The 27,389-nt window shown below is 49.8% G+C and overlaps 1 protein-coding gene across 1 annotated transcript; it reads right to left on the minus strand.

Moving 5' to 3' along the window:
* Positions 1 to 9,950: 9,950 nt before the first annotated feature.
* On the minus strand, positions 9,951 to 22,208 carry LOC119405005 (uncharacterized). The gene is made up of 8 exons (XM_049419154.1): positions 21,618 to 22,208; positions 21,339 to 21,524; positions 21,018 to 21,245; positions 19,699 to 19,827; positions 14,337 to 14,597; positions 13,332 to 13,807; positions 12,295 to 12,466; positions 9,951 to 10,470 (listed from the first exon to the last, which is right to left on the minus strand). Exons 1-8 carry the CDS (start codon positions 22,020 to 22,022, stop codon positions 10,357 to 10,359), a joined length of 1,971 nt encoding a protein of 656 aa, XP_049275111.1. The 5' UTR covers positions 22,023 to 22,208; the 3' UTR covers positions 9,951 to 10,356.
* Between the last annotated feature and the right edge of the window lie 5,181 nt (positions 22,209 to 27,389).

The following is a 27,389-nucleotide window of genomic DNA, read 5'->3' on the forward strand; positions in this document are numbered from 1 at the left end:
ATTTGCCGGGACCAGTAGATTGCCATGGTAAACACTGTACGCCGCCTCTGCGAGTGCACCAAGTTGCTATTCCGGACATTGTCAAATTCTGACATGTTGTTGAATTCTGCCATTGGTCAAGTCTTATTGGCCCGGAGGGCTCCTACTAATTGACGCCGTTATGAAATTTGACAAGATGGCGCGATTTGACCGTGTCCAGGATAGCACCTCTTGAGCGCACCAGCGAGTGCGCAAGGCTAGATAGTGCCACGTGATTGCCACGCCGGCAAAACTTGCCTTGTCTTTAGACAAGTTGGATTCACTAGCCATGCTCAGCGCACACTCCTCCTAAAGCACAACGCGCGTGGCAGGAACATGCAGCTGCCACACTCGCAAGTTGCAACGAAGACGGTAACGTTATAATAAACGGCCACAGTTGTTGAACTGTATGTGAAAAAATGTGCACTGATCGATTGTAAAAGCTCCGGAACAAGCGTGTGTTGATGATTTAGGGCTTAGATGTAACCATACAAATTAGTACGCCGTGCGCAGGTCACGCGTTGGCCGGCTGCGTGATACATTCATGCCCTTCGTTCCTCCGTGGTTTCGTGCAATGAGGTTCATGGAATGCTAATTTTCATCTCTTGTGATATCAAAAATTAGTGGTGCCCACTAAGACTCGCCTCCACTTTTAATACTCACTGTTACACTACTTAGACTGCATTTTGGTTCATGGCTACACATATCATGTAGTGGTTGTTCTCTTTTCTAAGAAAACTGAAAAAAAAAAAACATTTCTTCTCTCTTAGCGAAGGGGAAGAATTTAACATCAGTTCTTTTGCGTACATCTACAGATAATGAATCGTAGATACTAGTCGGTCCTTGCGCAGATAAAAGCCAGAGCTCGCTTACATAGGGAGAGAAGTGAATGATAAATGCTGCGCGCAGGCGCTAGCCTTCAAAGCCAACAACATCACTTGCCACTCATAAGCCCATCGTGTTGCGATTTTTTCTAGACAGATTACAGCCAGCCAGGCTGCAAGCAGAATCAGGCGAAGTATAAGTGATGTGATGCACTCCTTTCTGGCTACCATCCCAACTTGCCTGCTCAGTGAATTTGAGGAATGCACATCACCGTCTGAACTTTTAGAGCGATAGCTCCGCTCCTCCCGGTACAAACTTGGAAAACGATATAGTGCGTGCATTTGACCTTAAAGGGACACTAAAGAGAAACAATTAATTGGTTTAGATTGATAAAGTCTGCTCGGAGAACTATTGTGTAGTTTATTTCACCACCATAGGTTTATTATTAGAGGAGAAAACCAAGTTCAAAGTTTCATTTTTAAATTTCGCGCCGAACTTTGTAATTCGTGACGTAAAAGATTTCAAAGAGCATTTAACGTATTTTGGCGCCACTGGCTAGACGAAATTTCCACAAACTCGTTATGTCAAGTCTCTGGCCCCCTCAGAGGACAATGTACTTCGATGTAACCGATTAGGAACTACGTAGGCCCAAGCAGGCGCCGTCAAAAATATGTGACGTCACGGCAAATGGTTCGAGAATTCCAAGGTGGCGTCGCCACCTGTATTTTGTTTTTGCGCGTTTTCTCGCTTATTAAGCGTCTTCTCGCAGCAAGCATGGTGTTTTTGGTACCGTAGAAGACTACTTTACTAATGCGAGAAAAATCGTTTTGCTCTTTAGTGTCCCTTTAAACAGGGTTTCCACTGACTTTCGAGTAAATGTCGCCAAACGATGAGCAAAAAGTCGCCAAAAGTTGCCATTTTTTTACACATTTCGCCAAAAAAGTCGCCATTCTAGATATGGGCGGCATATCTAGTGTTACGGGGAGAATATATTTACAATATATATACAGGGAATAAACTCAGCGGCTGGCAAGATGGCGCCCAGCTTGCAGGGTCTGTCAACGTCGTCGTCTTTCTTGTCTTCTTCGTTGTCCTTTTTAGCCCGTTACATTATTTCCCGGCGGCTGAAGCACCGACCCGGTGCTCATCAGGAGGCAGTCGAGTGGTAGGGCTTGAGCCGCGTAACATGAACAACGTCAGTGCGAGGGTGAACGACGGTGGGGTCACTAGGGGCGATTTCGTAGGTGACGTCGGTCACCTGGCGTAAGATGCGGTAAGGGCCTGAATAGCGTGGGAGTAACTTCTCGGAAAGTCCCAGGCGGCGCGTGGGGGACCAAAGCAGAACCAGATTGCCGGGCGCGTAGTGGACGTCACGATGGTGGGCGTCATATACACGCCTCTGGTTTTCCTGCGAGTCCGCTAGTCGGCGTCGAGCAACTTCGCGCGCCTCTTGGGCCTTCGTTATTGCCTCCCGAGCGTACTCCGACGTATAACTCAGTTTGGACGGCAGGAGTGTGTCGAAAGGTAGCGTAGGGTCGCGGCCGAACAAAAGGAAAAATGGAGAGAACCCAGCGGTATCGTGTCGAGAAGAATTATAGGCAAAGGTGACAAACGGTAACGTAGTGTCCCAGTCGCGATGATCAGCGGAGACATACATGGATAGCATGTCAGTAAGAGTTCGATTGAGGCGCTCGGTTAGGCCGTTGGTTTGCGGATGATAAGCAGTTGAAAGCTTGTGTTTGGTGGCGCATGAGCGTAGGAGGTCATCAACCACTTTCGAAAGGAAGTAGCTGCCTCGGTCGGTGAGGAGCTGCCGAGGGGCGCCGTGGTGTAGGATGACGTCCTCGAGGAGAAAGTCGGCAACGTCAGTTGCACAGCTAGTTGGAAGAGCCCGTGTGATCGCGTATCGGGTTGCATAATCAGTTGCTACTGCAATCCACCTATTGCCCGCAGTGGACGTAGGAAAAGGGCCAAGGAGATCAACACCCACACGGTAGAATGGCTCTGATGGTATGTCGAGCGGCTGAAGGCGTCCGGCAGGATGGGTAGTAGGTGTTTTCCGTCTTTGACAAAGATCACAGGCAGCAATATAACGGGAGACGTCGCGGTACAGCCCAGGCCAGAAGAAGCGCCGGCGAACTCTGTCATAGGTCCGTGAAACGCCGAGGTGACCGGCTGTCGGCATATCGTGAAGCTGGGCGAGAACAGTCTGACGCAGGTGAGGAGGAACGACGAGTAGTCTGTCGGGGCCGTCAGGACGCATGTTGCAACGGTACAATACACCATCATGAAGCTCAAACATTCTAAGGGAAGGGTCGGGCGTCGCGGATGTTAGCCTTTGGATGATATCGTGCAAGAAGGTGTCCCGCCGTTGCTCGATTCCAATGTCGTGAAAAGCGGACAGAGAGAAAACGTTGGTAGAAAGGTTGGCCGTAGAACTGTCTGGGGGGTCAACAGGATATCGGGACAAACAGTCGGCATCTTGGTGCAAGCGGCCGGTTTTGTAGACAACTGAGTAGTCGAATTCTTGGAGGCGCAGAGCCCAACGACCAAGGCGGCCTGAAGGGTCTTTCAGGGACGAAAGCCAACACAAGGCATGGTGATCAGTGATGACTGTGAATGGCCGGCCGTACAAATAGGGGCGAAATTTTCCGACTGCCCAAACGAGCGCCAGACATTCGCGTTCAGTAATGGAGTACTTGCGCTCAGCAGCAGAAAGAAGGCGGCTGGCATAGGCAACAACGCGTTGCCGACCTTGTTGTGTCTGGGCCAGGACTGCACCGATGCCATGACCACTTGCATCGGTACGGACTTCTGTTGGAGCTGATACGTCAAAGTGGGCGAGAATAGGTGGAGAGGTAAGCAGTTGTACCAGATTGGAGAACGCATCCGCTTGCTCAGGACCCCAGACGAAGGCAGCGTCTTTCTTGAGGAGCTGAGTGAGAGGGCGCGCGACGTCGGCAAAGTTGTTGACAAAACGACGGAAGTAAGAACAGAGGCCGAAGAAACTGCGAACGTCTTTGGAACAAGTTGGCACAGGAAAATCTTTCACAGCCCGTATTTTATCTTGATCAGGGCGAACACCGAAGGAATCAACGAGATGCCCGAGCACAGAAATTTCACGACGGCCGAAGTGGCACTTGGCCGAATTTAGCTGCAGGCCCGCCTTACGGAAGACAGATAAGATCTTCGATAGCCTTTCAAGGTGCGTCACAAAGGATGGAGAAAAAACGATTACGTCATCCAGGTAGCAGAGGCAGATGGACCACTTGAAGCCATGCAACAGGGCATCCATCATACGTTCAAACGTGGCGGGCGCATTGCACAAACCGAACGGCATCACTTTAAACTGGTAAAGGCCGTCGGGAGTGATAAAGGCCGTCTTCTCACGGTCCATCTCGTCAACGGCAATTTGCCAGTACCCGGAGCGAAGGTCGATTGAAGAAAAATATTGTGCACCGTGAAGGCAATCCAGGGCGTCGTCAATGCGTGGCAGAGGATAGACGTCCTTCTTTGTGATCTTGTTCAAATGCCGATAATCAACGCAAAATCGCCAACTGTTGTCCTTCTTCTTAACAAGTACAACAGGGGACGCCCATGGACTGCTGGAAGGCTCGATGATATTCCGAGAAAGCATTTTGTCGACTTCTTTTTGGATGATTTGTCGCTCAGTATGGGAGACGCGGTAGGGTCGCCGATGAATTGGTCTCGCATCGCCTGTGTCAATCCGATGTTTAACAACTGACGTTTGTCCGAGAGGGCGGTCGCCATGGTCGAAGATGTCCCAAAAGGACGCAAGGAGAGCGCGCAGTTCATCAGCATGTTGGGTAGGTAAATCGGGTGCAATCATCTGAGTTAAGGCACCTTGGTCTGATGGAGTAGTAGGGGAAGGTTTCTCTGCACACGAATCTCTGTCGTAACTTAGAGTTGAAATGTGGCAGTCGGCCGCCGGCATGATTTCCGCAAGTGAAATGCCACGAGGGAGAACTTGTGGACATAGGCCAAAATTCACGAGCGGTAGACAGGAGGCGTTGTCCGTTATAGTAACGAGAGTGTGCGGAAACGCAACGTTTTGCGAAAGCAGGACTTCAAGATTTGGAGACACTATATAGTCACCGTCGGGTACAGGTGGTACAGGTGAGACGCCGACGTAAGTAACTGTCCGTGGAGGAAGGCGAAGGTGGTCTGCGGAACAGAGCCGGCTTGGAGCAACGTTTATAGAGCCAGGTCAGTTGCAAAACTGAGCGATGTTGCGCGGCGCCGCCGCCATCAGCGACAGATGTGGCGCTGCTGTCGCAACAGGATTCACTCACTCCGCTCTCTTCAGCCGGTGTTGCGGCGCGTCGCGTCAGTATCCGTGGAGGCTGCTTTCTGCGCGAACAGCGTGGCGTTTTCTGTTGTGCTTCGGATATGCTGCGTGTCTTCACCATGCCGACATATTCTGTTCCGAGACACCCCGACATTTCTTTTGTGCCTAGGGTTACCAACTCTTCAATGAAGGGAGTCGGGACGGATGGGGGGGGGGGGGGGGGGGGGGGGGCATTGTTTCGGCCTCTTCAGCTGGCTACGTGCTGCTCGCAACACTTCCTCTTGCCGGAGAATGTATCCGTAAATGTTGTCGCGTTTCGCACAGAAGTTCAGACAAAGTAAGTGAAGCCCTTCGCAGCCACCGCTAGCCACCACAACATTGCTTCGTGCGTGCTATTCGTGACAACTTTGTGTTCTGGAGCGTGACGCGCGTTGTCAGGCGTGCGTTGGATCACATAAATGTTCTAACTGGACGGTACGGAATAAATCCGGGACATATAGCTGTCCCGACAGGGACGGCTCGCAACGCTGTATAAAAAGTCGGGACAGTCCCGCGAAATACGAGACGGTTGGTAACCTGTTTGTGCCCCGTGTGACCTTGACCAGCGAGCGACGTGGGATCGCGCCATTCCTCGTATGGACAAGAAACTGTCCGACATATCACTTGCATGTGATATGCACATTCATGAGGAAGACATCCTGAAGACTTTCACTCACACGATCAACGATAAGAATTACGATTGAAATCGCCAGCGGAAAGGAGCCTCGTCGAAGATTGCGTCCCAAAGATATTCCCGAACTTGCCTTGATTTGAGTGATCCTGAAAATTGTGCTGTAAATAATTTTTTACAGTTAATTAGAGCTGTCTTGATAAGGTTTAATGCCTGAGACTGTAAATAAGTTGTGCCGTTTGTGTGCATCACACCATACATGCAATATCTGAAAGATTGTTTTTCTGCATTGCGTGCGAAAAATAAATACAATTTTTCTTTCTGTAGCAGGACTGAAATTGTGGCGTGTAGTACACACACGGCGATTTTACCATTCAGTAATTACAAGTAACGACAGCCGCGGTACAGAGTGAAAACTCCTCACTTCAAAAAAGTGAAAGTGAAGAATTATCGAAAAAAAATAGCGCGAAAAACTACGGAGCACCAGAAAAAGGATTACACAAACAACAGCGCTGACTTACAACAAAGATTTATTCGTTAACACCACGCAATACTTGCACAGTCCAAAACGAAAAGATATAAGTACCAACACGCCCAAGCATCCGCTTTAGCTAAATAATTACGCTACGAGAATGCGCCATATAGTTAATTTCTTATAGGGTAATGGACAGACTCGTATACTATGCTATCAAGCGTCAGTTATCTTGGACAGTCTTGAAAGCCACAGCTTTACTGACTTCGCCTTACCGCTGCTAAATATTACTCAGTTTTACATTGCAGCGGCAGCGCAACGAAAAATCACGATAATATACAGTCGGCGAGTAAACAACCGAGCACTTTCTGAACGGCTGACCCGGCGTTTGTCACGCAGACTACGCGTTTTCGTCTGCTAGCGGAAGCTTGTTGCGCCGCCAGCGCCACCAAACCGGAAGCTGTCCCGGCGCCGCGCGACGGGTTGGCTGACGCGGGGAGTTTTGCAACTTACCTGGTTCTATAAACGTTGGCTTGGAGGGCAACCGGGAGGGTCAACAGCAGTAGGTAGAGCGAGTTGCACAACGCCGGAAGAACAGTCTATCAAGGCCGAGTGTTCCGACAAGAAATCAAGTCCCAAAATTAGGTCGTGAGGGCAATGTTCTAGGACGTAAAACATAACCGATGTGTGGTGTCCGGCGACGGTCACACGAGCTGAACACACGCCAATCACGGCAGCTGTTCCACCATCGGCAGTTCGGACCGCAGGGCTTGGGGCAGGAGTAACGACTTTTTTTAGGCGTGTTCTGAGGTCAGCGTTCATAACAGACACGTGCGCGCCAGTGTCAATAAGGGCCGTAACTGGTACACCGTCCACGTCTACACTGATAAGGTTCCGATGTGCGGGCAGGGTCAGTAGAGGATTTTGGCATCGGGTCGTGATTGCAGCATCACCTCTAGGAGCTGCTCCCGTCAGTTTTCCGGAGGTGAGCGCCGGAAGGAGCTTGGGGACGGCGATCGACGAGATGGGGGCGAGCGGGAAAAACGGCGTTGCGGCGAAGGTGAGCGGCTGAGTCGAGTGGGCAAAGAAGTGTCAGGCATGAGCGGCTGTGTTTGCGGCGATGAGCGTGGATTACCGGGAGGGAGGCGATGGGACGGAAAGTAAGGCCATGGTGTCGAGTTAGACCATGAACGGCAGTGACGAGAAATATGGCCTACACGACCGCAGTTGAAACATATTGGCCGGTCGTCTGGTGTGCGCCATTCCGCCGGGTTACGATAACGTGGGGGAGCGGAAAAACGTCGGTTCGGTGTGACAGCAACAGGTGGAGTTGGTGGAGCATATTCAGGTCGATGAATTGAGCAGATGTTGTTCAGGCCGACGTTGGCCAGTTCCTGACGCACGACGGACTGGATGAGGGAGACGGTGGCGTGATGGTTGTCGGAGTTGAAGGTTGGTGACGTGAGCGGAGCAGCGGCTTCGATTTCTCGGCGGACAATACGGACAACATCACTGGAACTTTCCGTAGAAGGCAGGCGGGGGTCTTCACAGGTGGATGTAGCAGCCGTGTTAGGTAGGCGTGTAAACTGGTGGAGAACACGGCGGCTCTTAGCTTCCTCAAAGCGCCGGCATTCGGAAATGATGTCTTGTACGGTAGACGAGTTCTTGAATACAAGCAGGTGAAAGGCATCATCTGCTATACCCTTGATGACATGGGCAACCTTATCGGCTTCCGACATCTGCGAATCCACCCTGCGGCACAAAGCAAGCACGTCCTGAATGTACGTAAGGTAGGATTCGGTGCATGTCTGAACGCGAGACGCGAGCTCTTTTTGGGCGGAGCGCTGACGTCCCAGAGGTCTGCCAAATAGCTCCCGAAGCTTTTGCTTGCATAACTCCCAGCTGGTCAGCTCTTCCTCGTGCGTTTCATACCAGACCTTCGCGGTGTCGGTTAGGTAAAAGATCACATTGGCCAGCATGAGCGTTGGGTCCCATCGCATACGTACGCCCACACGCTCGTATGTCTTTAACCAGTCTTCTACGTCAACACTATCGGTGCCCGAAAAGGTACCTGGGTCTCTCGGGGGCTCCAAGATGAGGGTTGACGGCCCGGTTGGAGAACGCACAGTAGCCGCTGAAGGGTCGGCATTGTTGACTTCCGTCGCCATTGAAGAGGCAACTAGGCGCCCGCTGCGAAGCTTCGTCTTGCGTGAAGTTAATACCCCGCACCTTCCACCAAAGATGTTACGGGGAGAATATATTTACAATATATATACAGGGAATAAACTCAGCGGCTGGCAAGATGGCGCCCAGCTTGCAGGGTCTGTCAACGTCGTCGTCTTTCTTGTCTTCTTCGTTGTCCTTTTTAGCCCGTTACACTAGTAATAAAAATTTCCGCTCATATATGGCACCATAGAATACAGTGTCATCCAATACCCTTAAATTATATTGACGTTTCTCAATGCCAGTCGTATCGCCCGCTTCACCAGGGGAGTCTATGGTGCTACTTCTCCGACTAGCCGCAAGATGTGCGTGGTGGCGCTAGGGTGAATGAATGAAACGCTCATGATATCCTTCCATCCCTGTCCGCTCGTTTCAAAGGTACAAGTGTGGTAAACTTTGGGCGAAAACCGCGAAAGCGTTGTTTGTAAACAGCCTTACTACCCTTATATGAATTAAAAGCGTTAAAAGGTTTATTGAAGCTAACACGACAGAAGTCTTACAGGAACCGATCATTAGTGAGTCTTACACCTTTTCAGTGTGAACTAATATGATACCGGACACGCCGACCATTTCTTATAGTCACTTATATCTACACGCGTCAATCCGATGCGTTAATAATAAACAGGTAGACAATGTAAGATGTTATATAGCAATTGTTTTCATTGCACGCGCTCACTGAGAGCAGTAAAAATGCTTCAATAAGTATTGTTTTATTTCACAAATAGCCGCGTATCCGCCTCTCTTCGCTATTCCAAAACCGCCTTTACGAGCTGACTTGGGGGTATTGAAACAGTGAATAAGTCACCAAGCTATTCAGAACAGTTAAAGCTTTGGCCGAACAAATGGTCGGAACGCTCGGCCGACCCGTCGTCTAGCCCCTTCAGAAGCGAAACTTTAGAGAAGCCTAAAGCACCTAAAGCCATAAACTTATAGTCAAACATTGGCTCCTCGTGATTTGCAAGGCAGTCCGCTGACTTGCATTTTGCTAGAATGTCGCTGTGGGACGTTCAAGTACCTCCTGCATCTAGGTGAATTGGAGATACACAGGAGTTACAGGATGGACTACCGAATGACGCGTAATGTTCACATTCTACTCGTGGGCCTAAAACCAAGGAAAATACAGAGAATGTTGCCGCTCATTCGTTTGGAAGACACTGAGCTTAGGATCCATAACTCAGTGGGGACCTTCGCCGAAAGTCGCCAAAAATTCGCCATGTCACCATTGATAATTTTAGGTCGCCACGGGCCTCTCAAATTCGCCAGTTTGGCGAAAAGTAGCCACCATTGGCAACCCTGCCTTTAAAGCTCCTCGTACGTGCGTCGTCATAGCAACGGACATGCGCATTGTCAGCTTGTTCTCCTTTCCCGCGCAGTCCTCTCTGTCGGTCGGCGAGAGCCATGAGCCGGCGGGCGCACGCGCCTGGGGACCTCCGCTCCTATCGCGGGACTCCCGCGCCGTCAAATGAAGAACAGTGTGGACAACGCGCCGCTGCTTGCCATGCGGGAGGGCCGACGCGCGGGACACCGCCGCGGCACGCTTTCCGCGGTAGCTGGTGCTATCGCTGGACAAGCTTGGTTTAAACCACGTTCAACCACATATTTTTTTTTATGCAACTAGGAACATGAGATTCATTGCACTGCAGATATCTTTGCAGGACAGAAGATACTTGACATGTATCGGCATAAAGCATCAAGAAGACTTAAGCGACGATACGAATGAATCGCAATGTAAAGCGCAATACACGTTACGTGGCCTGTTTTGCGTCTCGGCAGACTTGGAAGGTGCTTGCTTGCAGAACTCCAAGGCACGGTTTGACTTGGCATCGCGGTCAACGCTCTCTAGCGAGATATATGGCCAGGGGGGCAAAGCTTGATCGCCATCTCTTCAAGTACGCTGCACGTTGCTGCTCTGAGACGTGTATCCACTAAACCGTCGGTACTCCTGCACATGTCCTGCATATAGGGAATGGCAACAAGACATCAGCCACAATATCACAATATATGGGTTTTAACGTCCCAAAACCACGATATCACGATATGATTATGAGGGATCAGCCATACTTATGCCAGTCCGACTTTCTCGAGACAGCCTAATCTTTAAAGGGCACATCAACAGGTTTGGTAATTGGAAACAGACAAGTGTGACACACGCGCCATACATAAAGGGGCATCGGACACCCCCTCCCCCCTCCTTAAATAAATTATGTAACAGGCACTCTTCGTAACGTCATAGACACGGCCCGTAAATTCGGTTCTTCATCCAAGCCGGAGCCCACAGTATAAGTGCAGCAATGAAGCAAAATAAAAAGAGGAGGAAGAAAAGGAGGCGGGGCTCATCATGTAAATGTGACCTGCTCCCTTGCCACGGAATTTGGGAGGAGGCAGCAATTGCGGACTTGGCTGAGGCAAAGGTAGATAGTGTCTGCTTTGGTAGTGAAGCTGTTCTCCTGGAGCCATGGTAAAAGTGCAGTTTCATTTCTCCTTACTCGTCCAGTGATGGACGGTTGTTACAACGGTCTTGAAAAATTCGTTCCGCGACCCCTTCCCTAGGCAGCATAGGGCGGCAAAAGAAGTGGAGCTCACTCGGACTCACATAAAAACTATATTTTGCGCTTAGGGCTCACTCAGACTCAGACTTGCTGAAAATTTTCTTAACTGGACTCACTCAGACTCAGTCTCACCAAAATTTTCCTCAATATGACTCACTAAGATACGCTAAATTTTTTCTTAACCGGACTCACTCGGACTCGGTCTCACCAAATTTTTCCTCGTCAGGACTCACTCGGACTCACACTTGCTGAAAAATTGTTCTAACTGGACTCACTCAGACTCACTCTCACCACAATTTTCCTCGACCGGACTCACTCATTCACTCAGACTCACCAAGGTATTACTCATGCGGACTCAGACTCAAGGCTGGATCTGAGTCTGAGTGAGTTTACCTACTTATGCTAGGCAGTGCCTTACAACTTTCTCTGTTTCATAAAAATTTGCTTTGTGGCTTAAAGGGACACTAAAGACAAATAACAATATGTCAGAGCGAAAGCTCAATGTATGACAACGTCTAAAACGGCAACATTATCAACTGCAGTGCCCTGCTTACTGAGAAATTAAGCCAAATGTATCACACGACATGCGCCACGAGTGGGACATTTCGGAAATGATCCCGATGACGTGAGAGCGTCCGATTACAATTAATCACTAGTAATCAAACTAGCTGCAATAAATGAGCCTTCCGTGCATCAAGAGACGTAATAAAATGCTGCCTGTACGTTTCCGTTTGACTCATGTAAAAAAGAACCTTTTTGGCGTTGCCATGGGGAACGGCGCGCGTGGTTCAAAGGTTCCGTTTTCGCCGAACTGCGCTTCGCCCGGCGCCCGGCTTCGCTCATGCGGTCGCGTCTCAGTGGTAGTTTTGGTATCGCGTACTGCCGCGTGTGTTTTGCACGCTCGGGAAAGTCGCTCTGACATAAAGTTCGACAAAAATGCCGCTACTTTCGCTCTGCTTCTACTTGTGTCAGCGGCCACGCAGTAAAGGCGGGCAACGTTGGGCACGGCAACAGTGACGTGAGAAAGACCGCTTTCAGGCGGGTGATTTGAAGTGCGCTAACGCGATGCGGACCTCTAAAACGTGATTTTATTTCAAAATAAGCGCTTCCTTGGCACGAAAGTAGCACTACCAGGTTTCTGGACCGCTATTTCAACAATCAACGTCGACTTAATATTTGCCTTTAGTGTCCCTTTAATGAGGAGCTCTGTGTGTATGGTCGTGCTCACCTGTAGCATCTCGCGGGTGTCCTCGTCAATGTAGGTCATGAAGAAGGCGGACAGGTCGCGGAACAGTCGGGCAGCTTCCTGGCGGGACAGGATGTGCTCTTTCATAAGGTGGATGGCCATTTGAGCGGTGGACTTGCTTCGGGCATTGCCCAGAAGTTCGATGTACAGCGCCCTGTAAAACGAGCCGAAGCAGTGCTTGCGTGCCAGCTCGTCACTCAAGCCAAGTTTTCTCACATTCACCACCTGAGGTCATTCTAAAATAAAGCGAGCAGCGAATCATAGAAACATCTCATTCTAACAAGATAAATGAGAGAAAGGAGTGATTTGATGCAAACTGGGGAGATTTGCCTGGAAGGCCGCCAAACCGCTTCAGGGGATCGCAATTGTAAGTACTACACATAGGGAAAAAGACAGCTCAGAACACACATCAGGACTATAGTACCTAGTTGATGCCATGTCACTTGCATAAAAGTTAAAAGGCACCTTCATATATTACAAGCAGCACTAATCCTCAGTCGAAGTATGACATATAGCTATGGGTGTCGGCAGGGGGGGGGGGGTGCGCAAAAGCGGCACTTTACACTATCACTAGCCTCCCGCCCAAAGACACACCAGCGTCCAAAAACCCAGGTGGCCTATTCCGAGCGAGCGATAACGACACGTCATGACGTCACACCGCCAAAATCAGTGACGTCGTCGATCGGTCAAAAATGAGCCGATCCCGGGAGCAGTCCAACACCTTATGATAATTGATATGGTAGCGCAGGCCAGGAGCGTAGCCAAGGGGGGGGGGGGGGGTTGGGGGGGTTCAAACCCCTCGAAATTTTTCAGTTTTGCTTGCGTATATATACAAGCACACATACAAACGCACGCACGAACATACATAAAGTATGGTCGAACCCCCCCCCCTCCCCCCCCGAAAAAAATTTCTGGCTACGCCCCTGGCGCAGGCTAAGGACGAAGACAAAAGAAAGACACATTCGCCGCCACACAGCGCTAACTTTCAACAACTGTTTTATATACCCGCGAAGCTGTACCTGAGGAGTTGCTCCTTGGGTTCCAAATCGCTGGTCTTGTTGAGGAGGGACGATGGCATGGCTTGCTTCAGCTGCTCAGTGTTGAGAAGTGATATTATGCGCGCAAGCTTCAGCATAATCACGGGGCTTTTCTTGGTCATGTTAAGCTCTAGGCTGGCGAGCTCCTCGGCCACCTCATCGAGGAGCTGAGTGAACACTTCGGGCTCGACCACTAGGTCACTGTAGGCAGATACGTTGAGGTACGCGACCACCTCGGACAAGTTCAGCTTTAGCGAAGTGCGCCGCTCTCTGTCGAACTGCGCGGTTCCCATGGGTGGTGCTGCGTGGCTGGCCAGCTTGAGCTGAAGCTGCGCTCGCACTAGTGCCGGGCCAGTGATCAGGGGCAGCACAGTGAGACTGTCGAAGAGGGCGCTCTCAATGAGGCTGTCGTTGACGCTGTAGTAGGAGACCTCGTGGGCGGTCACCTCGGAGTTGACCTGATTAATGCAAATGTGAACGTGTGAATAGAGGAAGAAAGCTGGACTGTAGTACACTTGGAATCCATTATAGTTGTACGACTTTTTCTCCATAGGTCAAAACTATTGGCGCTGTTTTAGGCTGGTTTGCGCTCAGGCCAGTAGTTCTATCGAAATGTTACAGGTAGACGTATTAAATGTTTTTACTAACTATTTACAGAGTAAAGCCCTATCGTCAATACGGGCGATGGCTTGTCATCAAAGCTCTGCATCGTATCTCATTTTGTTCCTCGCAATGACCATGATGACAAATGGGGTGTCACTGGAGTCAACATTTCGACTAGTGGTCTTGTCTTCTTCAAAGCATCAACTGCCTTGAAGAAGACATGCGCATGCGCATGCTCGTTTGCAGTGTGCATGATCATTTGCAGTCTGCGCTGTTACTAGTTTCTCATAATGCGTAACAACTCCCCCAATTCTAGATGCATTTACAAGTACATACGGCTGCTGTTGTAACTAAGATGAGATGGTGAGGGTCTTCCATGCTCACCTTGTTAAGATCCTCTGGACGTCCGGTGAATGGCTGGTTCTCGAATGTGTTATCTAGAGGCAGTGGAAGCAAGTTGTTGGCCAGATGTTTTGTGCGATCAGCGGGGTGTCTCCGAGTGTTACTCGTGCTGTCCACGTGTCGTCGCTGCAGGCAATCGTCCAGATGCTTGGTCTTCGTCACGTTATAAGCCCTGTCCTCAATGTGGAGATTGGTCAGTGAGTGTACCTCATAGGTGACACGACAGTATCCAGATACACCGTCCTGCGAATGAGACAGCAGTCGATAACATTTTGTGGCAGATACTTGCAGTCGCGTAAATCCATAAAAATCACAGTGGGGGCACATATCTCGCTGTGGTGGCCATGTTGTTCTTATAAGTACGTATAAGTTTTACTTATAATATAAAATTTTAAATCATGCTTTGAAATTTAAGAAAGAAACGAGCATGCTCGGTTTCACACCTCACGTAATTTCATTGCGCTAATGAGTCTTCTCGGAAACCGGTCGAACGGCAGTTGCAGTTTAAATACAGCCTTACAGAGCTTATGGTACTTAACACATTTACCACTATAAAATAAACAAATTTAAGAAAGTTGAATACGAAATGTTCTGTACAAGGTGAGCAATGACCACCTAGGACATCAAAATATGCATTCGACTAGCATATCCATCAAGCTATATGATGATTGAAAGACAAATCTTAAGGGGGAGGGGCACTTGCAAGGGTTTCCCCAGCAGCCTGAAAGCGAGGGGGGGGGGGTAAGGACCCCCCTGACCATCCCCTCCCCCATGATCTATGCCGCTGCATGTATACCTGGTACCCACGACTACCATGGCCGAGCTGTGCAGATAAGGATTGTTGAGGCGGACTATTGTGCAGTGACTGTGTTACAGGGTCAGCTGTGTAATGTTTTATGGCTGTCTGCAGGGGCGTAGCCATGGGGGGGTTGGGGGGGTTCAAACACCCCCCCCCCGAAATTTTTCAGTTTCGCTTGCGTATATATACACGCACACATACAAACGCACGCACGAACATACATAAAGTATGGTTGAACCCCCCCCCCCCCCCGAAAAATATTTCTGGCTACGCCCCTGGCTGTCTGTATAGTGTGTGCCGCCAGTGGGACGATGATCTTAGCCATTTGCCTGAGCTGGACGAATATGTACAAAAGAAATACACACAGACAGGAAGCACGCGCCCTCGCTTTGTGTGTATTCCTTTTCGCCCATGCAAGGGCCTTCGTACTTATTGTCGTGCACATAGCCTGATGTAACCCTTGAAATTAATTATGTTTTTAATGTATACAGCACGAAGACTTACAGGGGCTAATTTTGCAGCATGTGGTGTAAAAATCACCTTCTGATGGAAGTGCCTCTGATGCAAGTTCGCCTGTCTGGTCTACGTGATTTCAGCTAAAACCCACGTATTGGAAAATGGGAACAATTTGCGTATCAGAAGAGCAAGTGATTCGGTTCTTGATGAGTACTGCCCTGCGGTCTTTGTCAGGGTTCAGTGTGGACGTAGAGGGCCTTTTCTACTCTTTGCCATGGCACAGGTTGTTAAAACGCGTGAAGGATTGTATCCAGTTATGCAATGAGGAACTGAAGTTCCAGGACAAGTGTGGTGTGTCTGTGGGATCGTTTCTGGAGCTATTGTCTGTGTATTTGTCTTTAACTGTCATCAGGTGGAGGGGAGATGTGTATACCCAAAGGTCGGGTGTTTGTATAAGTTCGAGGGTCGCACCTGTACTAAGTGAAATTTTCTTACGCTCATTTGATCGCGACCTGGAGATGGCTCTGGATTGGATTGTTGTTGAAATGTTTCGGTACGTGGACGATTATCTCAGGCTGGTAAATTCCAATGGTTGTGTGGATTCGCGCGTGAATATGCTGAAAATTTTTAAGGACGTTGGTGCGGGTCTGCAGTTCACCTTTGAGCTTCCTAACGCATACCTGCCAAGTCTCCCGGATTACACGGGAGACTCCCAGATTTTGAACGTTTCTCCCGGTTGTACGGGTCATAGGAAAATCTCCCGGAAATGGCTGTTGTTTGATGTCGTGACGCGAGGTGGGACGTTTCGCGTACAGATGCGCTACATGCAATTTAAAAATGGATCCTAAATGTGTTATAGGTTATATGAGCCGTTAATATTTCTTGATGATGCGTTTGTGTACACACAAATCTATCCCACAAGTTATCTCGCCTTCAAAATTTTGTGTCACTACTGCTTTAAGAGAACCCAGCACTTAAAAGGGTATAGCCGTTGCCGATGTCTGTCGAGGTATAGCGCGTTCGCCAGCGCTCGCGACCGTCCCCGTCTCAACGGCGCCCCTTATGGTCCCTTGCCCGACGAAATAACTGGCAAGGAAACGACGACAGGCCTCTCACGCGGAGCGATGTTATCGCATGTGCCTGCAGTGTTCTACTGTACATGTGCCCTTCGCGCGACGGTGACGGCCGGGTCGTTTCATCTCTGCTTCAACCGCGTTCGCCCCTAGCGCTAGGCGCTTTCACTCGCACGTGAAACAGACGATGCGTAAGCGATGTTAACGGTTTGGACTCTACAGATCAGCGGCGACCGCAAAATCCCGCAGTATCGCAGCAGTACCCCCCCCCCCCTCCCCCCGTTGAGTAGATCTCCCGGATTCCGTTTCTCCAAACTTGACAGGTATGCTAACAACAACTGCATTCAGTTTTTCGACTTGAAGTTGCGTTTCAATGGGTGTCATACGTGTTGGATATATATGCTCCGAGAAGCGTGAAACCTGTCCTTCACTTCTGTTCCAGGTACTCTAAAGTTGTAAAAAATGGTGTCGCAACATCATGTTTGAAGACCGCGCTCAGGAAATCTTGTCTGCACAATATGGAGGAAAGCCTCGAGGGGCAACTGGACAGGCTCAAGTTAATTGTCCAGTTTTCCTGAGAACCATTTGGCGATGCTGGCGGAAAGGGTTCTACAGGACTTGAAAACGCAGGCAAGAGGCACGGAGCATGGCAGGGGCTTGAAGGAGCTGCCTGTTGCCAGCATACCTACATGGTGCCTCACATCGTTTAAAGAAAGTGGGAGCCAGGCATGTATGTAATGTTTTATTTTTGGCTGGCAACCGTTTAGGCAGCATTTGCGCGGCTGTAGAGAGGAAGGTCGAAGGTGAAGAGCAAGTCAAGGGCTTTTGTAAAGCCAAGCACAGGGCCAGGAAAGTTGAATGCGCCACTGGCGTGTTGTACGACATTCCGCTTTCGTGTGGCAAGCGTTATGTTAGACAAATCGGGTGTTGTGTAATAACAGGCTATTGGATTATAAAGCTTCGATAAAGGAACAACCGTGTTCTAACCTTTCTTTGCGCTGTAGAGAATGCGGCTGGGCACCCTTGTTCGCTGATACGACAGTGCAATCTAGGTTCAAGGATAGGGTAGTGCATGAAATTGAAGAAGCGTATCTCATCAACAAAGCAGATGATTCATGTGTCGCGAAACCCTCGGTCACATTACTTGCCGCAGAGTTAGAATTCCTGGAAGCGCGTCATTGAGACAATCCTTGTCCGCTCATGGATTTTTAACACGTGTTCGTCTAACCACACAAATCTTTATTTTTTTTTTGTTTCAGTAATTTCTGAGTTGATAGTTTGCGCCGTGTTTCATGTTCCTTTCTCCTGTACGTGTTATCGTTTTTTTTTAGCGCCACTGTTCTAAGATGAGTAACCAACTCCCCCAGCAGTTAGTCCTTCCAAAATTTAGGCTTTCAAAACAGCGGCAATCTCATTATGGTACAAGAGAGTAGACTTAGAAGAGCAGCGCCAGGCTATGAGTGTTACAGAGCCTGTGAAAGCCTGGCTAATGAGCCCTTCAGTCGTGTTGCTGTGTTTTCCCGGGGATGAAGAAAAGTGGTTTAATCTTGGAAGGATTTCATCTTGCAAATAAGCAAAGCCAGGACGCCGTGATTTATGATTATACTTCTCGTTATTATTATACTTACCGGAAGCACATGGAAGGGAAACAAGAGTGTGACTCATTGCTCGTGTCACTAAAGGTTATGAAGGGAATGTAACGAAGTGAACATAACAGAGTGAAAATAATGCAACGAAGTGAATGGTAGTTCCGAATGTCGAACATTCTACAACTGTATAGCGTTAGAGTTGGGAAGTACAAACAGATAGCGAAATATTCCTAATAACAATTCAGACAGATAATAGTAAATCATATCTCCAGTAGCTCGCACTCATTTGTATTGAAGGAACTGCACTTACTACCAGTATATAGCACGATGGGCCCTGTCTTACAGATTGTAATCTTGCGCACTATGCCATCCTTTTGACGTTTGTCAAAATGCTCCTTATGTGATACCTGGCGCACCAGTTGGTTTTTCACTGGCATTGTTGCCGTGACTGTGGCTATATATAATGCGTCGGGTCTGCAGATCAGTTATGACACCTTCCTTCGGACCGTTAGGGCCCGGGTTCCAATCCCGCCTCGCCGCGGAAATTGATTTCTTGGCCCCGGCTGCAGCATTTCGATGGAGGCTAAATGCTACGCGCCTGTGTCCTTAGATTTAGGTGCGCGTTAAAGAACATCAGGTGGTCGACATGTCCGGAGCCCTCCACTACGTGCAAACTGGACGCATTGTCTAGTTAACCTCCCTGCCTTTCCTACATTCCTTCTCTCTCTCTCTCTCACTCTCTCCACTACGTGTTCCCTCATAATCATATCGTGGTTTTGGGACGTAAAACCACAGTTATTATTATGCGTGTATATAGTACATTTGGTACCCTGAGCATCTTTTCGCGATGCTACAGATAGTAAGTAGTTTGTCCAAAGTGTTTGATAGACTCGACAATTGTCCACTGTCGGAGGAAAAGATCTTAGGACACTGGCCGAAACCGTCCTCGGTACGGAAAGCTTTGAAAGCATTGTTGCGCTTTTTGCGCACAGCTAGTCTCATAGACAGACTTTAAGCAATGTCGTTTATCGTATTTTTGTTCTTTTTTTCTTCTTCTTCTTCTTTTTGTAACATCTCCTTTCTATCATCTTTCACTCCACCTCCCCTTTTCCCCAGCACAGGGTAGCCAGCCGGTCTGAGAACTGGCTAACCTCCCTGTCTTTCCGTTTTTTCTTCTCCTCCTCCACCTCCTTGTGTGTGTGTGCGCATGTGCGGTGTATTGAGGCTTGAAGGACAAAATTAACCGTTGTTCCTCTTGCAAACTGGCCTTTTGTATATATAGCTTTCGCTGTTACTGAGATTCACTTTGGTCACTTAAAGTACTAGAGCTCATATGTCTCTATTACGCAGTCCCCGTGCAGCATGGTATACTGACATCTGACATGCTATGCCAATCGAATCAACAGATTATATAAAAAACACGTCACCTCGTAGTAGGATGACACAGCTGGCGACTCCCGAGGCGCCTCAACCTGGTTCTGAAGGAGTGTCAGCACGGTCTTGTACACGCTTTTGATCCAAGCTGGGGCCCCAAGGCTGATCTCGTATTCCACCAGCTATTAAAGATTTAAAAAAAAAAGAAGGCGCACTCCATCTATGACATGAACTTCGTGAGGTCATAAGGTCAATAAACCTCAGAGCATGTAAGCATTTTTCTGGCGTTTTCGAAGCATTTTTGCGGCAATCGATTCGTGAGGCAATAGACTACATAGTGAGGTTGTTCTACGATTACTTGGAAAAGTGTTGCAGTCCCCTTTAAGAAATAACACCGGGCGGTCACAATCAGTTCGGTGTCCTGCACGACGGTGTACCTCCTAATCATAGTTTGGCCACGTGGCCCTGGAATATTCGTAATATAAATTTTCAAATCTTTCGCCGTGCATAAAAGTGGCGAATCGTGCCACCACTGCTCCACCTCACTACGAGATCATGTACCTGTCCAGCACGTGACATTGTTCTGTTAGCGCTTTCCTTATACTGATTTCCTTATACTGATTATACTGCGAGTGTGTACATTGACACGTAATAGCAATTTGTTAGTCCGTGCCTTTTTCGTCTCCTCTCATTCTGGTACTCTTTTAGCATTGTTATCTTCAAGTTCGGCACGACTGTCTGAGTGGCCCCTTTTAGAAATTAGTCAAATTTCCAGAATTTACTTACTTTGGGGATGTTTGGTTTTGTCTATCTAGAGAGGAGGGAACAACGACGATTTACCTTTTTATGTGACCCTGACGGCACGTGAATGTAATATTTCCTGCTTCCCAGAGTAACTTTCAAGGACTTGAAATTTTGCACATCCCTTTGTAAACTTGCATTGAGAAGATGTGTGTAAACGCACCGGTCTCAATTTATCTACTGCGCGCAAGGTGTGGTTTACCGCATTCCGTTCGCATGCGATGAAGTAATGGCGGCGAGCTCCACCACCGTAAATACTGGCGCGGCGGTCAGCGTGACGTAGCCTGAGGGATCACGTGAGGACAGCGGCGCCTCACAACTATGGTAGCGGGAAAACGTGGAAGACAGCCTCATTGCAAAGGCGGACCCAAGCTGCCACTTCTGTAGCACGTGTAATCGAGGAGTCTGCTTGATTACACGTGCGTCAATTTACCGTGCCTGTTTCCTGCGTGTTGCCATCTGCTTTGATACGTCGGGTACAATCTGTCACTCTAAAAAAATTCAATTGAAAGCTTGTGCACCATCCTTCCCAGTTGGTTCTTTATAATAACATGAATATAGGCGTCCTTACCTTGCCAGACTGGAGGACGAACTGAACCGGGTAGCCGAGCAGCTGCGACCGGTCCGCATCATTGATCGCTGTGAGCGGTGGATAACGTCTTTCGGGTGGCGCGATAATGAGTGTTTCCAGCACCGGTGGACGGACCTGCGATTGGTCAGCATCCTTGACAGCTGTGAGCGGTGGGGAACTTCTTTCGGGCGGTGCGATGATCAGTGTCTCCAGAACTGGTGGACGAACCTGCGATTGGTCAGCATCGTTGACCGCTGTGAGCGTTGGGTAACGTCTTTCGGGTGGCGCGATGATGAGTGTTTCTAGGACCGGTGGACGGACCTGCGATTGGTCAGCATCCTTGACAGTTGTGAGCGGTGGGGAACTTCTTTCGGGCGGCGCGATGATCAACGTCTCCGGAATCGGTGGACGAACCTGCGATATGTCAGCATCGTTGACCGCTGTGAGCGGTGGGTAACGTCTTTCGGGTGGCGCGATGATGAGTGTTTCCAGTACCGGTGGACGGACCTGCGATTGGTCAGCATCCTTGACAGCTGTGAGCGGTGGGGAACTTCTTTCGGGCGGCGCGATGATCAACGTCTCGGGAACCGGTGGACGAACCTGCGATTGGTCAGCATCGTTGACCGCTGTGAGCGGTGGATAACGTCTTTCGGGTGGCGCGATGATGAGTGTTTCCAGGACCGGTGGACGGACCTGCGATTGGTCGGCATCCTTGACAGCTGTGAGCGGTGGGGAACCTCTTTCGGGCGGCGCGATGATCAACGTCTCCAGAACCGGTGGACGAACCTGCGATTGGTCAGCATCGTTGACCGCTGTGAGCGGTGGGTAACGTCTTTCGGGTGGCGCGATGATGAGTGTTTCCAGGACCGGTGGACGGACCTGCGATTGGTCAGCATCCTTGACAGCTGTGAGCGGTGGGGAACTTCTTTCGGGCGGCGCGATGATCAGTGTCTCCAAGCTGCAACCTAGGCACGCCGTTCTCGTTGAAGGCTTGTACCTGACCATCGACAAGTTAAGGAAGCGTGCCTGGTACGTGTTCTTCCCTACCGGGTAAACGGCCAGGTCTCCAGCGTACCGTATTATCGTGCCTTCGTCCACATTCTGTTCTGGGCTTTCCAGGGTCACGGTGGCGCGAACCTCGTAGACCACACCGCCTGACGACTGGTTCGTGGGCACTAAATCTGCGACAACGGCGTTTGTTTAAAAGCAGTGACGTGGTCTCTTTCTGGTACGCGGATGAACGAGGCACTACGATGTTCGAGCTCACTTGGTTTACGAGCCAAGTACGAATGTACGAGCTTACATTCTTATTCTACCCGGTTAAAAAATTTCTCTCCTCGAACATCCGCAAAAACTTTTCTTGTTTTACCCACTCTCAGCATACGATTAGCAACAGAAAGAAACGCGGTAAAGAGAGATCTCGTAGACGGACGCGCCGAAGGGTCACACGCGTTTGCCGTGAAACGCAATGCTCATGAGATGGCCGCGCTTGTGAGCATGCGGAGCACGTGTGGTGTGGGTCGTAAGACACGTGCGTGCTGTCTCTTAGGGAGATATGGCCTTGGGGACTGTTTATCCTCAAGCATGGCCGCACAGCACATGGCCGATGGCTGTCCACCCGGTGCGAGTCGGCGGTGCGTCTTGATAGACGATCGGCCAAAGTGACCGAACTAGGATGTGTGCTCTCAATAGATAACGCTCGTGTTGCTAATGCTTATGAAAGAGATAGAGCCACATTCAGTTCCTGATATCATGGCTTGTTCAACTATTAGATACATCTGAAGAGGGCGTTTATGTGGCGCCGGAGTACTTACCGAAAAGGATGGCGTTTGCCGCAGCTGGTAGAAAATAAAAAAAATTAAGAAACTACATGTCATTGGCATTCGAATGACGAACCAAATCACAGAAAAAAAATTGTGACATGTATGTGCTAATGGGACAAGAATAGGCAAATTACGAAAGACCTTGGCCGCACATAAAGCAACAGTGGGTTCCCACCAACCTTTATGGACGACAATTTTCATCGCTTGTATAGGGGCAGCCATCGCACACCGAGCTTCGCAATGCTCAAGTTTAGCTAAAAGAGCCAAAGTAGGGGCTAGTTGGCTATGAATAGCGGGCCATTGCAGCGCGCTGTTTAAACGCAAAGAAGGATGCACGAAAAGAGTACACAGGTATACGCAGGGCAGGACGAGCGCTCCTGTGTATGCGTTTGTGTTTGAGCAGCGCGCTGCAACAGTCGGCCTGGTCAATCTCCTTGGCTCAGCCCTATGAGGGGGCAAGAGACTTGGCATGCCAAGTTTCAGAAAAGTTCGTTTAGCTAGAGTGGTAGACATACGAATAAAACATATTGAAATGCGGGACGTCACGCGCGGAGAATTTCGTTGCGAAGTTTAAAAATGAAACTTTGACCTTGATTATCTCTTGTATTAATGCGTCTATGGTGGTGAAATTAACAATGGTGTTTTCAGAGCGCAATTTATCACTCTAAACTGATTCATTATTTCGCTTTAGTGTCCCTTTAAGGTGCCTGTTAATTTAAAAGTGCCTGAAATTTCGTGCTCGCGAATCGTGAATGTCGCACACAAAGAAGCCGCTGACGGGCTTTCCTGCACTGCGATATTCGTCGCATCACAACCACGCACGTCACATCGCGGCGGCTATAGGCGTCCACAGGGTTCTTCATTAGGGGGAGCCAAGTGATACCGTAGCGCCCCCCATTATTTCAGTGGTGGATTCCGAAAGAAAACAACCGTCGCAGTGGAGGCGAAAAATTCACGGACAGTTACGATACTGCCTAATGCGAATTCTGAGCGCAGCTGTTTAGGTGCTTTGATTTTGCGATAAGTTGAGGTGCGACTGCGCGTGGGCGCGTTCCACAACACCCGCGGCTGACAGGCCTCCGTTCATGCAGCGCTTAATTTCCATACATGGTATCCGTGGACGCCCTCGCCGCATACCATAGTGAAGACGTCATCGGCGACCGCACGACGGCGCGCACTACTGTGGCGCCGTTGGTGGCCGCCGCGGAAGCTTGCGTCTTGCAAATATCGTTCCCTTCTGCTCGCGCTCTCCTCGCTACCGCCGTCTATAATCCTCTGTTGCGCTCCGCGCTCGCTCTGCTGGTTACGACGACACCGACGCCGCTCAACACAGGAACGGGCGCCTAAGAGCTGCGCTCTAAAACTTTATTATGGGCGAACTTGTGCTTGGTGAACTAGATGCAAAATCTAAGAGTCCGCTAGAGCGTTCCACACACAAAGTGTCCCTTCGACTAGCGCACGTCTTATACTCTCCCAAACCTCGCAGGTCAACCAACTTTATCGTGCCCGTGTGCGAGAGGTACGCGTTGCGCTGTCACAAGAAGCGCGAGCAGGCACGATGCGCTGCAGACGCTAACACAGCGGCTCGGTTGACCTCCGCGTTCGCTCTATCGGTTACGCCAACGACGGCGACGCCGCTCATCGCGGGAACGGGCGCCTTAGATCTGCACTCTAAAATTAAAATGAAGCAATGACGTGCTACTCAAAGGGGCCTGCCTTTGATCCCGGCTTTCCAGGTCTAGCAGTGGGAAGCACCCGCCACAGTGTTCTAGTGCTTCAGTACGACTGCACCACAAAAAGACACGGACAACGGAGAAGAAGACACACCCAGTGCAGGGTGTGTCTTCTCTGTTGTCCGTGTGTGTTTATTGCGGAGTCGTACTGAAGTAACGGACTACCAACTCGCCCAAAATGCTGCTCTAATTGTGTTCAAGTGTATGGTGCTCGACTGCTGACCCGAAGGTTCGCGGGATCGAATCCCGGCGGCTGTGGCCGCCTTTCGGTGGAGGCGAAATGCTAGAGAGCCCATGTACTTGGATTGAGGTGCACGTTAAAGAATCCCAGGGGGTCGAAATTTCCGGGGCCCTATACACTACGGCGCCCCTCATAATCATATTGTGGTTTTGGGGCGTAAAACCGCAACAGTTATTGCAAATTGGTTCAGCGAAATCCCGCATGGTGGCGGAAGGATTAAGAAAGGGACAATCATTGTTAACGACGCGAAGTAAAAAGTTCTTGGATGAAACCATCGGGGTCCTCGGTGGCCAGTATCGTCGAAAACCTGCATGGCCGTATAAGCCTTCACAGTGAACAATGACGGGACAGGCCGGACTGTAAAAATGTGATGCAGACTTGGCACCACCCTAAGATGATTAGAAGGGGCACCAAGATGATACTTAAAAAGCTCACCTGCTAGCAGCAGCAACGGGATGCCGCTGACGAGGACGTGCATCCTTTGGCCGTGTAACCCCGAGGAGCGCGGCGCTGCAGCTTGTTTACCGTACCGGACGCCGACGGTGTTAAATAGTATCACCTCCCTCGTTGCTGATACATGCCTAACGGCCTCGCGCTGTTGCCCAGCTAAGCAGCCGAGATTAAGATTTTGAAAGAGAAGCACCAGGGACCCTTCTTGGAAGTAAAATGATGCGCGAATAAGAAGATATGTCCGCGACAGAGGGTATAGGGACCAGAGCAAACTGTGTATTCGTAGCCAAAGCCCCGTATAGATAGGCAAAAAAATATGGCCCCAAGAGCACGCGCGCAAATACGAGTATGAGTAATTACACGTGCGCAGCCACAAACACCTTCTCTCTACTGTACAGGTTGATAGAAGGGTCACGAACGCAAACAGTTATAATAATAATTGTTGGGCTTTAACGTCCCAAAAACACGACATGATTATGAGGGACGCCGTAGTGGAGGGCTCTGGAAATTTTGACCACCTGGGATTCTTTCACGTGCACCTAAACCTAAGTAAGTATACGGGCCTCAAGCATGTTCGCCTCCATCGAAAATGCGGCTGCCACGGCCGGGATTCGACCCCGCGACCTTCGGGTCAGCAGTCGAGCGCCATAACCACTAGACCACCGCGGCGGGTGAAAACGCAGACAGTTGCCTTCCTTGATATAGCATAAGCTTCAAGTATCAAACGCGTGTTCGTATTACCACTTCCTTCACGGGCGTAGCCAGGGGGGGGGGGAGTTGGGGGAGGGTTGCAACCCCCCCCCCCCCGAAATTTTTCAGTTTCGCTTGCGTATATATACACATGCACATACAAACGCACGCACGAACATGCACAAAATATGGTTGAACCCCCCCCCCTCGCCCCCCCCTGAAAAAAATTTCTGACTACGGCCCTGGAATGTCGGCGCCTCTCTGACGGCTTTACTCTGACGGCTTTACACATGGTACCGCGATGACTGCTAAACGGTAACACTCGGATGGGTTTTCGTGTTAGATCATATAACCAAACATGGCACTAGGTCAGTCAATTGCTGACTGACCTAGTGCCTTTTATACCCAGGCAAGTTGTGAATGGGCCCTTTAAGCGAACAGTGCTGCAACTACAGCAACAGCTACGGCGGACTCGTTTCGAAGGGGCGAAAGACAAACCGCCCGTGTACTTAGATGAAGGTACAACGGTAAAGAACTGCGGGAAGACGTGAGGTGTTTGCTTTCCCACATATTTTATTTAGCCTTATACTTTGAGATGGACGACCACAGACGCTGTTGCTCTTGCCGGAATCTTTCTTCGCTCGCGCTCTGCTCGGACGTGTGGAGCAGCTGCGGCGCAAGTTCGTCGTTTTCTCGCAGACGCTGACGGCTCGACACAGAACCTTTCTTAATCATATCGTTGTTTTGGCGAGCAGAAGCTCAGAGAGAGGGAGAGTTAGAGACGGAACGAAGGAAAGTGAGGGAGATTAATTATACCGTTGCTTTCCTACACGTGGTGAGGTGAACGAGCTGAGAAATTTTAAACTCCTACCCGGGCCCTGTCTAGCTTGTGCTGACACCGGACAAATGTCCTGTTGCCGAGGCTGCTCGTCCACCTCGAGGATCCCAATATTTGATCAGTGGGATGCCGCGGCGTGTTTCCACACCTTGAATGTGTAGTAGCCGAACTTCCTGTCGCCGCCACATGCGGGATAGTCACGTGACCCATGCAGAAGCGTCACGTGTGACGTCAATGGCAGACGGGTACGTGGCTGTCGACTCTCCGTGGTTCTGGAAAGATGGCGAGAACCGCGAAGCGGCATTGCGTAGGCTACTGGCCTCTCCAGCGACACGGGGCAACCAGTGACACTAGCAAAACAGCGATACTTATGCGAGGCAGTCAGAACATATCCCTTTCCTTCAAATTTTGACGCTGTATGACGTCATACGCAACGTTTCTGCTCAGGCCGCGTGACCCTCCCGCATGTGACGTTGACCGGCAGTTCCGCTACATCGCTTTCTAGGTTATCGGCAGACGTACAGACAGACAGAAAAACTTTATTTTAAGCAAATGTGTTAGACCCCCTTGAAGCCCTGGATCACCACGCATTCCCAC

Source organism: Rhipicephalus sanguineus, chromosome 9 (assembly GCF_013339695.2).
Source record: "Rhipicephalus sanguineus isolate Rsan-2018 chromosome 9, BIME_Rsan_1.4, whole genome shotgun sequence".
Lineage (NCBI taxonomy): Eukaryota > Metazoa > Arthropoda > Arachnida > Ixodida > Ixodidae > Rhipicephalus > Rhipicephalus sanguineus.